The sequence below is a fragment of the Dermacentor variabilis genome, chromosome 1 (genome assembly GCF_050947875.1).
Source record: "Dermacentor variabilis isolate Ectoservices chromosome 1, ASM5094787v1, whole genome shotgun sequence".
NCBI classification, from domain to species: Eukaryota; Metazoa; Arthropoda; class Arachnida; order Ixodida; family Ixodidae; genus Dermacentor; species Dermacentor variabilis.
Window position 1 is genome coordinate 219776673 of NC_134568.1, and position 16374 is coordinate 219793046.

The 16374-nt window shown below is 47.1% G+C and overlaps 1 protein-coding gene across 1 annotated transcript in view; it reads left to right on the forward strand.

Moving 5' to 3' along the window:
* The window catches only part of LOC142572984 (uncharacterized), a 20044-nt gene extending 4097 nt beyond the window's left edge, over positions 1–15947 (forward strand). Inside the window, exons 3-8 of the mRNA XM_075682471.1 lie at positions 773–981; positions 2867–2957; positions 11813–12172; positions 12333–12458; positions 13334–13483; positions 15826–15947. Of these exons, the coding sequence (XP_075538586.1) occupies positions 773–981; positions 2867–2957; positions 11813–12172; positions 12333–12458; positions 13334–13483; positions 15826–15947 (1058 nt within the window). The remainder of the gene's footprint in view (positions 1–772; positions 982–2866; positions 2958–11812; positions 12173–12332; positions 12459–13333; positions 13484–15825) is intronic.
* Positions 15948–16374: the final 427 nt, after the last annotated feature.

The following is a 16374-nucleotide window of genomic DNA, read 5'->3' on the forward strand; positions in this document are numbered from 1 at the left end:
CCCCTTTCGGTAATAGTGTTCTTGCAATTACATTTGGCTGAGGGCTGCTCTTACAAATTGTTCTAGCGTGCGAACTGTTTTGTGAACACGGGCGAAGATTACACACAGTTTCCAACAGGAAGAATAAGTAGCATTTAGGGTCATACTGCGTTCAACGATCCGGAGGGGGCATAATTAAGTGACGGATCATGTCAGTAATGCATTGGAGATGGAGACGACATTGCTCTGCGGCAACCGAGCGCAGGTGCGCATGCAACGCTCTTGTCAACCAATCGGAGAAGCGCCCTCGGGCTCTACACCTCGCCCCTTTCATTGCCTCCTCTCTATAGTCCTCCCCCTCTCCATCACACCACTTCTTCACGTTCTCTCCTTCTCTTCACAGCCCAGCTACCGCATCGTCAAATCCTGTCCCGCTCGGCAAGCAAAGATTCGCTTCAAAATTGAAGCCCGCTGGAAATTGTGATTACAGAGATAATTTGCAAAAATCCCGGCTGCGAACTCTTCTTACAACTTCTTATTTTTTATCAAGACAGACTAATGACGAATGCCTTAGCGGTTTAACATCCAGCCGAATGGAATGCTGCAGGTTCGGACATACGACGCATATTGTAACAGCCTGTCTAGCATAGCACCTGTATCCGTGCTCAAAGGCCATCCCTCCGTATAAGCAATATGGCCTGAATAGGCATCTCGTTTGCCACGTCAGTGCGGAAAGCTATGTCTCCGTGCTCAAGTGATGGCGAGTCGGTCGATCCGTGTTTTGTAAACACAGGGCACTACCTGCGCTTCTCAGCCAAGTCTCCGGGACAATTTGCGGTGCTGACAGCAGGTGGTGGCAGCAGTGACGCCCGGTGTGCCACCTTCTGGTATCTGCTATCGGACGAACTCCACGGCCTGATATTGTTGGCAGGACCCACATACCTCAACGAGTCTACGCACGGCCAATGGTCTTCGGCCCAATTCAGTCTCTCGAACCACTACGTGAGTGTGCTACCATGTGTGAAGTTGTGAAAAGGCACATATACCAAAAATGTGCAGTACTTCTGAACTTTACTTAAGCTTTACTGAGCATTAAACTTTAATAAAGTGCAATAACCTTAAACCTTCCTGTTCCGAATATCTTGTAAGTGGCAAAATGCGCCGGAATTAATCTCCGCGGTAGTTGCTATGACGCATAGCGCTGCTAAGCTCGAGGTCGCGGATTCGATTTCGGCCGCGGCGTTTGCATTTCGATGGGACCGAATTGCAAAAACGCTCATGTGCTTAGATTTGTATGCAAGTTAAGGAACCCCTGGTGCTCAACGTTAATCAGGAGTCCCGCTCTACGGCGTGCATCATAATCATATCGTGGTTTTCGCACGTAAAACTCCAGAGTTTGTTTTTAGTGGATCGCGTACTGTATGCTTTTTTTTTCACTTTCTTCTTTTTTTTCTGATCGATTTTTATGACATGCTTGATATTAGGGTAGGTTCAATAAACTAAAAGCTGTAAACCGGACTAAGAGCTCCGTACATATCCCTATAGTGGATGTATGAGCGACGTTGTTATGCCTGCATGCCAATGTGCTAAATGCGCTGTTTGTTCCCAGGAGGACGGGCCTCGTCAAGCAGTGAGCCTTTGGCTTACTCCCTGAAGTGGCGACGTATGCTGTACACTATGTTGCACATAAAAGTGAAGATCGATAATTGCTTTAGAAATTCAGTTCAATAAGCCAGAAAACTTGAAGGTTGGAAAAGAATGAAAGTGTGGTTTAATACAAGCAGGGAAAATTATAGATTGATGATACACTGTAGCCGTAATAATACAAACGATAAAACGTATGTATATGCCGGGCCAAGTATGGTACCAAGTGCATCAGCGGTTGGGTTCACATCTGTGCCAAGACAATATATCTGGAGGAGGTGTAGAGTAGGGGCGCTATAACGTAAGCCATTCCAATTCTGCAATCAGCGCTCCATGATTGGTCAAAAACTTTTTTGGACCACCCCCACTTCGCCTGTCTGTCATGCGATGTCACGAAAACCGCGATAGCTCCCAATCTGACATGACGTGTACGCACTGATTATGCATGAGTCTACCGAACAAAAGAAAAATAATTATTTCCGAAAGGAACAGAAGATGGCTGCCGCCGATCGCTCAGGCACTGGCTACTCACACCTGCCGGAGAGAATGCGTTTATTTGCGTAATACAAAACTTTTTGCGTGGCCGTATAACGTTATCGAGCCCTGTCAAAACGTATACAACATCGCTGTGCCAACTCTTCTTTGCTGAGGATCCATTTTAGCGGCATTTTTAACTCCCCGTTGCACGCCGCCGCGATATTCGACCAACCACCGCGAGTTAAATAAGGGAAAGCGGGCCAATGGCAGGCACCGGCACTTCCTTCTTCATCCGGTTATCCATTTTCAGTGCGCTGGCTGCTCGGCCCCATCGAAATCCTCTCCACTTGAGCATGCTCCTCACCTCTTGTCAGTCAATTAAAGAACGCTCAATGTAGACAATGTTATTCGTTTTGAAAGCAAACAAAAGTGACCTCCTATAAACGAGGAGAGCGTTTGATTGGGCTGTTCAGGCAACGCTGAGGGTCACCGCCCGAAGGTTGCGTCGGCGGTTACGTAAATTTGACGTCGGGAGATTGGAATAAAACATATTGGAATAGTTTTACGTTATAGGGCCCTAGGATTCATTATTTATGCTAATGCAGATCAGAGTGCAGTGGTGATATTAGAATTTTATACCGAAGTTTGAGTATCGAAACATGACTGGCGCAAAGGGCCATTTAGCTTCAGTACAACAGGCACAAGAAAAATAAAAGCAGTTATTCGTGACTTCGCTAATTTCGCACAAACTGTACAAAACATGCAGAGATCCATCATCGCTGTATCGGGCAGTAATCCCAAGGCGTTCGCCCTGGTCGACGACCTTCTTGTTCACGATAGCGACTGCACCAATGAAGGTGAGCGAACTAAGCCTTCACCCGTAACACGTTCTCTAATATTTTTTTAACCCTGGACGGTACTATATTGTTAGCTTGGGCATCGGACTGTCTAGTTTATAGGAATAAACTTGTTTTAGTACGTTTATTAATGCATTGAAGTGGTAAATTTCACTCGTACATTAAGACATTGAAGTAGCATATTTAATCGGCGCTTTAAACATTTGGACGCCACCGCCACAAACAGTTTAAGGTGTACAGACTGATTACATTTATATCAAAGTGTGGAACTGAAAAAAATACCGGTTTCGTTCGGGTTTGGTTTTAGAGTGCTCCGATGTCATTCCGGTTGAGTTCCCATTCGGAGAAATAAAATCTCATAACGGTTCGCGAACCGGTTCACGACACTGAACCGGTTCGGTACAGTAAGTTTTATTCTGCCTTATCGCGACACGCTGCACATTGCTATCGACTTTTACACATGGCGCACGCGCAGGCTTTATCCGGAGGTGGAACAAAACGGCTCCCGGCACATGGGTGACAGAAATCGATGTTGTTGTTTTTTACCTGAATATCAATGAACTTTAATGTACAGATAGAGCAGCCATACACATAAAGACGGTCTTTCTTAGGCAGTATCGTCGAAAGGGTGTGCGGTATGAGCTTCGGTGCCTTGACGAGTCGTCGCTCTTTTCTGCTTTTCTTACTATTGCATCCATAGTGAGTATGGGGATAACCACAGAAGTTTATGGGCGTGTTCGAATAACGAAATTCTCGAATCGTACGGAATAAGAGGATGCAGCGTAGATCCGGCGGTTGAGATGCTGACAAGGCGGGCAGTGGCTGCCTGGTTCCGTGTGGGGTTCCATTTTTTTAGCAATTTTTGCAATGGCTTTTTCGAAAACGAGCAATCACAAAGCAGCCGAGGTATGTTGATGCAAAAATGAGTAACGACGTCTTTCTCTACAACGTGCAGTTTACAAATAGAGTGCACAGATACGGAGGAAATTTTGAGAACATATAAATAGCAGACTTAATTAGTGAGAATACCGGTGTTGGCACAGGATGGGCTTAGCTTCCACTCCTTGACAGCAGCATAGTAAGTTCTACTTTCTTTTGCCTCAAGTAATTACTACTGGACTAGTGGTGGGGGAGTAAGCTGTGGCATGTGACAGAAGGCGTATTCACATTTTATTGCATAAATTATTACTAAAAACGTCTAGTCTAGAGCAAGAAGCCAGCAAGTGACATTTTACCCCATTTATAGTTCTTTTTTAAATAAAATTAGGTGAGGACATTAATGCTTCGAATCGATGAACAAGGACAGTTTGCGCTTAATGCCGCGGCGATCTTAGCGCCTGGCACAGAGCCTTGCGCAGGCAAAATTGTCCAGGTCGCCCATATTGTGTCCGGGGATTGATTTTTAGAAATCGCAGAGTGCGTCGGTACTCTATTTGGGGGCGTATTTTTTAGCCCCTCAAGTTACAAAAACAACCTAAATAAAGATGAGGGAAATCCGCACCACCAAGGTGTAGCAGGTTTAAGCCAATCGAAAATTAATGAAGAGGGGTAAAAACCCAAAGTGTAATTTGAGAAAAAGCCAATTAAAAAGAAAACAAGGTAAGCCGACATAAAATGAATACATATCAAAAGCGTCAAACGTGCGTTCAACTATGGCACGCAGCAAAAGCGAATTTCCTCTGCCGTTTAGAGCTTTTTCACCACGCACTGAGAAGATGACGGTATCCATTAGCAACCGCGGCGTTACTGGTACAAGAAGCCGAGCTGATAAACTAGTTGGTTTTCCTATTTTCTATTCTCGAGGTCGCCATACTTTTTTGTTGTCTGTGTTCTGGCGCATGCATTTTACTTTTTGTCTTGTCGTAACATACCTGTTAACCTGGGAACTTTAAAATTCGTAAAAGTCCTGCAAACATGCGCGCCCCTTAGAGGTGGCGATATATATATATGTTGTGACACACTTACGTGAGTAGTGGGATTCACCTCAAGAGTGTGGGAGGCATCCAAGGGAGGTGAATGAGGAAGACGACGTGCGGCTGGCTAGCTGAATCTCGATAGGCGCTCCGCTGATCAAGGCCGTCGTGTTTAACTCTACCTGGCTGTTCAATAAACGTCTTTCGTGGGCGTAACAGAGTGGTGGAGGTGCTGGGTACGACACAATGTACCACGGAGTCGCAACACCTAGAACTTCGCCGGAGCCGTCATCTTGCCGGTCTCTTGCCAACGACCTTCCCTATGGCTCAGGACGGAGGTGCACAAACGCCAACTCTAGTTTTACCTGCTCAAAGGTCAGCGTCAGTTGCACCTTTGCAACACTACATGGAACCACGCTCGTTCGCGGTAAAAGGGGGCGAAGACGTGGACGAGTGGCGGACGCACTATACACAAGGGTGAGCCGCTACAACCGTTGGCATTCCGTCACTCAGCTTGAATATGCCGTACTGTTTCTGAGTGAGACTTTGATGATGTGGTACTAAAACCACAAAGACTCCCTAACAACGTGGGAGCGCTTCGTTGAGGAAATTAAGAAGCGTTTTGGCGACAACTACGCCAAACAGAAACGCGCGGAAAGAACACTAGCTGAAAGAGCTCAAACCCCTGGAGATACATGCACTACATACATAGAAGAAATCCTCAAGCTGAGAAAAATAGTCAATTCACAGATGTCTAAGGAAGATCGAGTCGGACATTTCCTCAAAGTTATTGCAGAAGATGTCTACAACATCTTTATAAGCAGTGAACACGTTGATTCCGTTTCAGATGTCGTACGTCACCGCCGTAGGTTTGAGACGTTGAAGACACGTCGCATTGCGCCAAAATTTGGATGCCTGGCGAATGTGACAACCATTGCCAGCGCCGAAGAGAGCCAGTCCGCCGATTCTTCGTGTACTATACGGCAGATCGTACGTGAAGAACTGCTGCGACACCAAGTACTTGCGCGCAACGCCATGCAACAACCTGATGCTTATTACCCGCAACACATGGCGCCTGCAGCACCCTGCACTTCGTGGCAACCGATAGTATGTGTCACAGACGCCAGTCCCAAAGGAGCGCCGTGGCACCCGTCGGTATGTGTCACAGACGTCAACCACAGAGGAGCTCCATGGCCAGGTGAGGACGCATTTACGCCCGAACATCGACTTGCAGAACACCCTCGCCCCAGCAGGCTTGCACGCAGACCGACCGTTCCTCCTGTGCAGCCGCTTCACTCTGCTACGCGACCCCCCACGGATGAGCGCTTCGAGGAGCAGTTCATCGATTGTCGTTTACCCGTGTGTTATAGTTGTGGCGACTTGCGCCACATTGCCAGGTAATGCAATCGCCGCCAACCACTGCGGTTCGACCGATCGACGATGTCTAGGCTGTACCGCGCTCCACTTGTAGAAACGTATTCGCCCTCGCACACATATTTAGGAAGCTTGCCTGACCAGCACCCGGAGCCGCTGCGGAACCGTTCTCCAGCATCCGATCGCAGCTTGACACCACCACCCGCTCCTCGCGTAAGCCGCTCGCCCTCTCCGCGGCGTCGCTATCCGTCGCCACCTCCGGAAAACTAGTCAGCGCGGCCGTTGGAGGTGAGGTCGCTGGACAATCTTCGATCTCGACAGAGACACCTCCACCCATTTGTATGTTTAAGAATAAGGTGTCTGTATTAATTGACGGAGTTTCATCAATGGCCTTAGTGGACACGGGAGCAGCCGTTTCAGTGATGAGCCTTACGTTAAGCCTCCTAGGACGAAAAGTGATGTTTTGCTGGGACCGTGCCAATACGTTTCGCAGTGTGAGTGGGGAGTTGTTGCATCCTGTCGGCGTGTGTAATGTAGACGTTACCTTGGGTGGTCAAATATTTACCGCGGAGTTCGCTGTCCTACCTCATTCTACGCATGACGTCATCCTGGGCCTTGATTTTTTGAAACTGTGTGGTGCCACCGTCGACTGCAAAACGGGTGAAATCAGTGTAGGTACGAGCTTTTCTGCTGCGTTTATGGAAGGCCCACCGTATCGTGAAAGTGTGCTTTGTGTATCTCGGGATACAGTTGTGCCTCCGTTATCCGCGACGTGTGTTTCAGTCGCCTGTTTCCATACCACCGAAGGAACGTTTGACGCTACCATGGAGCCCGTTCATCTGAGTTGCATCAAGAGGAATGTACTGATACCGTATTGCACGCTGTCAGTTGTTCAGGGACGCACTAACTTATGGGCCGTAAACTGTTCGAGTGAACCTGCAATACTACCACAGTGTCTGAAACTTGTCGCCTACCATGAAGATCAAGTGCTATCGCTCGCCATTCTTACAGAGGCCCTTGATTCTGCTGATGAGCGTCATTTCGCTGATGCCTGCCCTGCGGCGCACTCCTCATTTCTGACTATGGTAAACAAGCCACTCAGCACTAAGCAGCGTCACGAAGTGGCGAATATTCTGCTAAAACATGCCCGACTGTTTGACTTTTTCCAGCAAGAGGGGCCACCATTGTTTCCTCCTTCTCGTATACACCATCGCATAGATACGGGATCTGCCCAACCTTTGCGACAGAAACCATACAGAGTCTCACCATCGGAACGCAAGGTGATCAACGACCAAGTCCACGAAATGCTAAGTAAGAATGTAATCCAAGAATCCTGTAGTCCGTGGGCAGCGCCAGTGATTCTGGTTAGAAAGAAATATGGTAAATGGCGATCTTGTGTTGAGCGTCATTTTGTTGATGCCTGCCCTGCGGCGCACTCCTCATTTCTGACTATGGTGAACAAGTCACTCAGCACTAAGCAGCGTCACGAAGTGGCGAATATTCTGCTAAAACATGCCCGACTGTTTGACTTTTGCCAGCAAGAGGGGCCACCATTGTTTCCTCCTTCTCGTATACACCATCGCATAGATACCGGATCTGCCCAACCTTTGCGACAGAAACCATACAGAGTCTCACCATCGGAACGCAAGGTGATCAACGACCAAGTCCACGAAATGCTAAATAAGAATGTAATCCAAGAATCCTGTAGTCCGTGGGCAGCGCCAATGATTCTGGTTAGAAAGAAACATGCTACATGGCGATCTTGTGTTGACTACCGCCACCTCAACACCATCACTAAAAAGGACGTATATCCTGTTCCGCGTATTGATGATGCAATCGATTGCCTTTCATCAGCGTCTTACCTTTCATCTGTTGACTTGAGGTCAGGGTACTGGCAGATTCCTACGCATAAGGCAGACAATGAGAAAACAGCACTTGTAACACCATATGGACTTTTTGAATTTAATGTGATGCCGTTCGGGCTCTGTAATGCGCCTGCAACTTTTGAGCGCTTTATGGACAGCATCCTGTGTGGTTTGAAGTGGGAAGTATGCATGTACTATCTAGACGATGTAGTTATTTTCGGGCGCACGTTCAGTGAGCACAACGTACGTCTCGCTCTTGTGCTAGACTGCCTAAGAAAAGCGGGTTTGGTTATCAAATCGAAGACGTGTCATTTTGGAGAGCGCCGAACACTCGTTCTGGGCCATCTAGTGGATAAGGACCCAATCCAGCGAAGGCTGCTACTGTGGAAGCCTTCAGTTAAGCAACCTCGCCATGTAAAAGAGCTACGCAGTTTCTTAGGACTTTGCTCGTACTTCCGCCGGTTTATTCGTGGATTTGCCGACATCGCGCATCCGCTGACATGCCTCCTCCAGAAGATCGTTCCCTTTGAATGGACTCCTGAATGTGAGGCTAATCTTCGTGAGCTGAAGTCTCGTCTGACGTCCCATCCCATTCTCCGACACTTCGATCATGCGACTCCCACGGAAGCTCATACGAACGCTAGCGGCATTGGCATCGGCGCTGTCCTTATTCAACGCGTCGTCACCAAAGAACACGTCGTCGCCTATGTGAGTCACTCTTTAGGTAAGTCCGAGCGCAACTACACCGCCACAGAGCAAGAATGTCTTGCAGTGATTTTCGTAGTACAGCTCTTCCGGTCATACCTGTACGGGCGCCCTTCCACTGTGGTGACAGACCATCGTTCTCTCTGCTGGCCGGTTAATCTCCTTGATCCGTCAGGCCGGCTTGCGCGTTGGACACTTCGTTTACAGGAATATGACTGCCGTTTCTTATAAAAGCGGCCGACGGCACGCCGACGCTGACTGCCTCTCGCGCATGCCGCTTCCAACGACGGACTGCGACGCGGACAACTTCGACCGCTGCTTCGCATCACTGGAGCCGGCATTTCCTGATATAAATACCTTCAAGGTCGAGCAACAAGAAGACAGAACTTTCGAGCCTCTGCTCACTACTGCAAGGAAATCAGCACCACCCACTCGTTTCTGCATTCGTGATGGGGTATTGTACCAAAAGAACTATTCTGCTACAGACTCACGACATCTTCTGGTGGTCCCAGAGAGTCTCCGTCTTCATCTTGCGCGCTGTACATGTCGATCCAACGTCTGGTCATTTGGGATCTACGCGTATGCTCTACCGCGTTGAAGAAAGGTTCTACTGGCCTAAAATGCGCCAGACGACCGACTGGACACGTACGCTGCTGCATACAAACGTCACAAGCGTCCGACGAGTGCTCCTCCTGGTCGACTACATCTAGTGCCACCCCCAGCACTCCGTTTCAGCAAGTCGGCATCGACCTTCACGGTCTTTTTCCGCGGTCATCTGATGGGAATCGCTGGATTGTCGTGTGTGCAGATTACATGACACGCTACTGTGAGACAGCTACGATACTATCGGCTACGGCAACCGAATTGTGTATTTTTCTGCTTCGTTTTGTCATTCTCAGACATGGACCTCCCAGAGTCATCATCAGCGATCGCGGGCGGCAGTCCACTGCAGACGTGGTCGAAGAGATGCTTCGTCTATGTGCTTCAAGTTTTCGACACTCCACCCCGTATTATCTACAAACAAATGGCCTTACGGAACGCACGAACAGAAAAGAACTCTTACTAGCATGCTGTCCATGTATTTCGCGTCAGATCATAAGAACTGGGACAGCGTACTACATTTCATTACGTACACATTTAACAACTCACAGCACGAAATTACGGGCTACACTGCAGTCCCTTCTTTCTTCTTTATGCTCGTCCGCCTCGTTATCAACTAGAGACTATCTTCCCGTTTTCAAGCCATGATAATCTTTCTATATCCGAAACCGTCTCTCTTGCTGAAAAGGCCCGACGACTTGCTTCTTTGCCCACTCTTGTTGCACGAGACCGCTCGAAGGCACGCTACGACCGCCGACGCCGGCACGTGGTATATGACCCTGGTGATTAAGTGTGGCTCTGGAAACCAACCACAAAACGTGGATTATGTGAAAAACTGATGTCCTACTATGTTGTACCCTATGCTATTACTGATCGTATAAGCGAATTAACCTACCGCATAGCACGCCTCACGTCAAATGGCCGACGGTCAGCAAAAATTGAACTTTCGCATGTCGCCCGTTTAGAGCCCTTTATTTCTCGACAGACTGTTTGACTTGCCCGGCCGGCTTCGTCTGTGCGGAGGGAAATGTGGCACTCTTACGTGCGTGGTGGGTCTACACCTCAACAGTATGGGGGGCATCCAAGAGAGGTGAAGGAGGAAGACGACGTGCGGCTGGCTAGCTGAATCTCGGTGGGCGCTCAGCTGATCAAGGCTGTCGCGTCTAACTCTACCTAGCCTGTCAATAAACGCATTTCGTGGGCGTAACAATGCATATATATTATCCCTTCGCACCCACCTTTTGTACGATACATACGCATTTTATTACATGACAGATGCGTACACAAGCCGCGGCATACTTTGAACAGCATTAAACTGACAAGCATCTGGCACATTTCTCTTAAGATAACAGTTGCAGAGTGGTGTTGCCGATTTTTGCCTGGTATAAAATTGTGCTTGCACGAAGCAAGTACCCCACTAGTATCCTTTGACCGTCAGATGATGTCCGAGAGCATCTTCGGAGACGGACGAGCGAAACTTTCTCACAAACATAATTTTTTGTAAGATTGCAAAACGAGCCCAAATTCGTAAACTTTATGAAAAATATCAGGAGAGTTAGCAGTTATTAGTAATAGTAGCGAGCTGGTTTAACGACCGAAGTGGGACATTTAACAGAAACGGTGGTTCTGTGGCACCTCTGAAACAACGTCTCCGCCGCAGAACACAACTGGTATGACCGAATAGCAAGCGTATCTACCGAGGTGGCCGTATAGTTATCAGCACATACCTACGTTTACCCCATTTTTCCTCATAGCGCTACTCTTGAGCCATAACGACTTTTCGTGGGGTGCACCGACTGAAAATAATTACTTCGAAGAATCGCTTATGTATTTAGCACCCGTTTGCATCCTATATTCTTGAACCGTAACCGGTAACCGTTATAATTTTCTTGGGTTCAGGTTCGGTTCGGGTTCAGGCAGGTCCTAGAATATCGATTCGGATTCGGGTTCAATTCCGGCTAGAATTCCGGTTCGGGTTTCGCGTTCGGTTCAACACCCTGAAATTTTAGATAATAAGAAACGTAACAGTAAAACATAGATATTATTGGAACTATGATCTTCTCTATGGCGGATCAATCAGCTGTTTAACCATTGCCTATGGTAACATAATGGTTATTAAAACAGTCGACCGATATATTTGTCACTTCCACTCCGTTTTAACCAAATCTGTTGATGGAGGTCTGGTGAGTCCTCTTCGCTCATACTGGTGTGATAATGCTATGACCAAGCATGTATACAAGTCCAGTTGTAAGGATATTCTGAGTGGAACAGCTTCGCAATGCACTGTAGCCAGTTTATCCTTAATAGCATCGTGAATCAGACCATGGACGCGCATTCTAATATTTGTGCAGCTAATACAAAAAGCGCTCCTCACAAATGCCGCTAATTCTTATTTCAGGACACGTTTCCACAGTTACGACAGCGAGCACAGCGAACATTGTGACTGCTGGAGCAACCACACACTTTGGAACTACCTTCGTTTCCACATCATCAGAGGCAGTGACAGTGGCCACCCCGAACGTTACTAATGGTGAAGCCCCTTCAACGATGGCTATGACAACTGCATCCTCATCATCTATGGACACCACAATGTCCTCATTCGTGCCTTCAACAATTCCCACTACGCCCGTGTCCACCACCGTAAGGTCGACCTGTGGCAAAGGCATGTTCAGCTGCCGCGACCGCACACACTGTGTTCCTGCATTGCTCCTCTGCGATGGCGTTCGAGATTGCCCCAACGGAGCTGACGAACTATGTGGTAATTTAAGTTTGGTCCTGGACATGACAGCTTCTAAAACCTATTGTATTTAACTGGCTGATCGCTTAGTGGAGGGAGCTTTTAGGTACTTACAAACACACTGCCTTGCACGTTTCTGCAATAGGGTCAAATTAACGCACACCTTCCATTCCATGCGTAGGAGACCACGAATTCTGCCCTGGTGGTCATTACTTCTGCCAGAAGCCATCAACATGTCTCGACGCGTCCAAGCTGTGCGATGGTCGTGAAGACTGCAGCGACGGATCTGATGAGATTCTCTGCAATGGTGCGTATTGTAGCTCGGCATGAAATGGCACGCACCGGCTGTTTAAATAAAAAATAAACAATGTACAGTGTGAATATGAACTGTTTATGTTTGTTGAATGAACATTTTGTCGAATAATTATTACTCACGTGTCTTTGTTGTGGTGCAGTAATAGTGGCCCTCAAAATTATATCAGCTTAATTCATATTAGCATCAGGAAAGGGCGAAGGCTAAATGTGAAAACAATAGTTCGTCCATTATCTTGACTTAGTTTCAGACTAAACTTATTCACTTCTCTTTTAGCTCTTCTAAACATTTCACACTTACCTCTATATTCGACTGCTATGGTTACCTCTACTCAACTACAAGTAAAGTTGCGCACGCCTGTGCCCTGTAGGATCAATATGTTTTGTTGGCTATTTCTGTAGATTTTATATCATAGCTGTGATTTCATATCTTAGTGGTGCATCCACTTCGTTTGTGCAATTCACTTTCACGTAGCTGTAAGTTGTCGCGTGTAGCTGGGTATCATGTGTTGCTTCACGATGTTGCGGTGGGAATTCAGTTAACAGGCTGACCGTGACTAATTGACCGTGACCGTGGCTGATTGACCGTAGCTAATTGTGGAAGACGGGGAAGGGTGCTGAGTAATGTTGCGTCTTGAAGCATTGAATGCTTGAGACTCATCGAACTACGCACCGAGATTATCGCTTTGAAATCCACACCCTAGTGCAACTCGTAGAGTCCTAATGCACCAAGTTTAGAATCAACTCCGACGCTTACTCCAAAATGTGTTCGTGGTGCATCTAGCCAGCTGTGTTACTTGGAGCACAATGTAAGACGAATAATTGTTGTGGTGTGTATGTTAAATTCTTTTTGCTGTTTTCTTGGCACAGACTGCCCAGGTTACTTCTGCCGCAACCAAGGAAATTGCAGCTTCCATACAGTAACCGGGGCACCAGAATGCATGTGCAAGGCCAGTTTTCAAGGCAATCGATGTCAGAAAAAGCTCGTGGAAGATAATTCAGCAGAGTCAAGTGCAAGAGGTATATATCCTGCAGTTTCGTTTCACGTTCGTGTTACCTTCTTCTACTGGTATAGACGTATGCCAATGTAGCAGAAAAACACAAGCACATGATTGTGCGGGTGCACGGACACGGGGGGCACCGAAGTCTAAATATATACATGTGCACTTGTACATAAGAGGATGCGACAAAAAGCCTGTTTTGACCTTTCTGCGTGTCAAGTCGCACTATACTGTTGTATTCTAGTTGTATAATTACTCAAGAATAATCAACCAACTTCGCAAGTCAAAGATACATAAAAACTTTCAATTAGAATGTTGCAGCGTGTATTCAAAGAAATGCCCGATCCAGCAATACCCACTCCCCTCACCCCAAATCTTACCTATTAAACAATAATTTCTTCCATGTGCTAAAGAAAGCCTTTAAGGTATAAAAAGAAAACTAACGGAACTACCCACCTTGCGCACCCTCCATCGCAGTGCTCTCAAAAGTTCCCCGCTTGAATCGACAAGGCATTTGGCCTATAGCTCACTGCCGCTGGTAAAGGCGCGCTACCCTTCTGCGGCCCCGCAATATAGTTTAAAAGCACTGTTATTCGCGCTCAGTACAAGGCGCTTTTGAAATCATGCGCATACGCATGTTGTTGAATTATCATGTTAAGCTATATCTCGCATATGCAGAACAGCTTTTCGTGATGCGTTCGAGTTTATATATCTTAACGGTGGCCTGTTCCCTGTCTGTGTTTTTTAATAGAGCCTGCGACTCCGTTATGATATCAGCCCCTCACTTGCGACGTACGGAAAAGCTGAAGGATGCAAGAAGGTCGACTCATACCATACCCAGATAACCTTTGATCTTATTTGACTTGATGTTATTCATTTATTTATATCATCCAAATATTCTGTCCATCCGTCTATTTCTAAAATTCCGACCAATGACTGTGTGCGTAGAGGCTTCCTCTTCATTGGTTTAACTCGACTAGGTCTCCTCTTGACGGTGGTATAGATTTGTCTTTTTTATTGTATACAGTGTCCTTCCTATGTAGAAAGGGACAAACAGCATAATGAGCTTTGCTAATTCGTGAGAAAAATGGAGATTGCAAGGTAAAGTGAAGGTTAAAGGAGGGGGGAGGGACAGTGTCTATTAGAATATCATATGGTGGCACCTCTTCTTTTTTTAATATAAATAACTAGAGTGGTTATCGCCGTTCCCCGATGATGGTAAATCACACATTTTCACCTAGTTAATAAAATAACATAAAAATGGCAAAAATAGCATTTCTTGCAGTAGGTTTCATTTAAATAAAACAAGAATATGCATCAACTCTAAGGGTAGAAGTCCCCTCGAAAAGTTTCAATTCCACGTGTGTCTGTAGTACATAAGTTTGTTTCAGACATACGAATGGGACAGAATTACGTAAGCATGAATGAGACACTCACAATTACGACCCTTCCCCGCCCCTCTCCTGGGTGATTTGAGGTCAATATTCCACACGTATATACCAGCGTCTTCAAAGAAGGGTTGAAATACTTTCATTGCTTTATGATGCAATACTTTTGATGGCCAAACGCCCAGGCAAATGACAAAGGACATCTTTGCGTTTCTGCAGCTGTTGCACATTTCTAGACGGAAGAGGGTCGCGCTTGTTTGAATGCAGAAGTTAAACGGTTCTTTTATTACACTTTTTTCAAGACCACTCCCCTCTTTTTACACAAGTTCTGGCTAGCTATAGCGCACTCGTCGCTCTAGGATTAAATGAGGGCGCCCATTATAAGCAGTTGAACAAAGGGATCAAAGTTTATATGTGTGTGCGCCTGTGCGTGCGCGTGTGTGTGCGTGTGTGTGCGTGCGCGTGTGCGTGCGCGTGTGCGTCTGCGTCTGCGTGCGCGTGTGCGTCTGCGTCTGCGTGCGCGTGTGCATGTGCGTGTGCGTGTGCGTGTGCGTGTGCGTGCGCGTGCGCGTGTGCGCGCGCGTGTGTGCGTGTGTGTGCGTGCGCATGCGCGTGTGCGTGCGCGTGTGCGTCTGCGTGCGCGTGTGCGTGCGCGCGTGTGCGTGTGCGTGCGCGTGCGCGTGTGCGTGCGCGTGTGCGTGTGTGTGCGTGATACTTTACAGGACGTTTCGTGCCACAGCACGGAACTCTGCATGAATCAGCCGCTTCTCACAAGGGCAGAGGTGGGGTGGGGGGAGGAGGCTGCGTGCGTGCGTGTGTTTGGGGTAGGGGGAAAGGCATCAGGTATGTAAACGCAGGGAGGAGTCCCTTAGAAGTGGCGTTATTCAGTTCACATCCATGGCACTTGTTGGTGACAGCTGCACAAAACAGCTTGGAATTCAATGTAAAGACGCGCGTGGGTGCTCAATTTCAGGTGCAAGCAGAGGCTGGGCGTATGGTGCACCCCTGCTGGTGCTCTTCATCCTGGGTTTCACCACCACAGTGGTCATTTACCTCCGGCGAAAAAAGAGCAAGAAGGCGCGCAGTGAAATGTAGGTGAACCGGTAGTCCGTCACTGTGAATCAATATGTGCAGCAAGATTGGTCGCAAATGCTTTTGGGAGCGAGAAGTTTATTCGTTATGCAAATAACTCAGGAACTCAGGAAATAACTTCTTTCCGGTGCCCTGTACTTTTCACAAGAATTACCCAACTCACAACTAGTGTTTTTGAGGGGTTGTTTCAGTGGTGGTGCAGTTCTTTCGGAACATCTTCCAATAACACACCTATAATAGGTTTTATATATATATATATATATATATATATATATATATATATATATATATATATATATATATATATGGAGCCTCCACAAGCACTTAATGAGATGAACGTGTGAAACATTACTATCCCAGGAGCATTTCACTTTTTCATCTGAGATTGCACGGACAGGCGATCTATGCGTCTGTGGCATTGTCAACTACA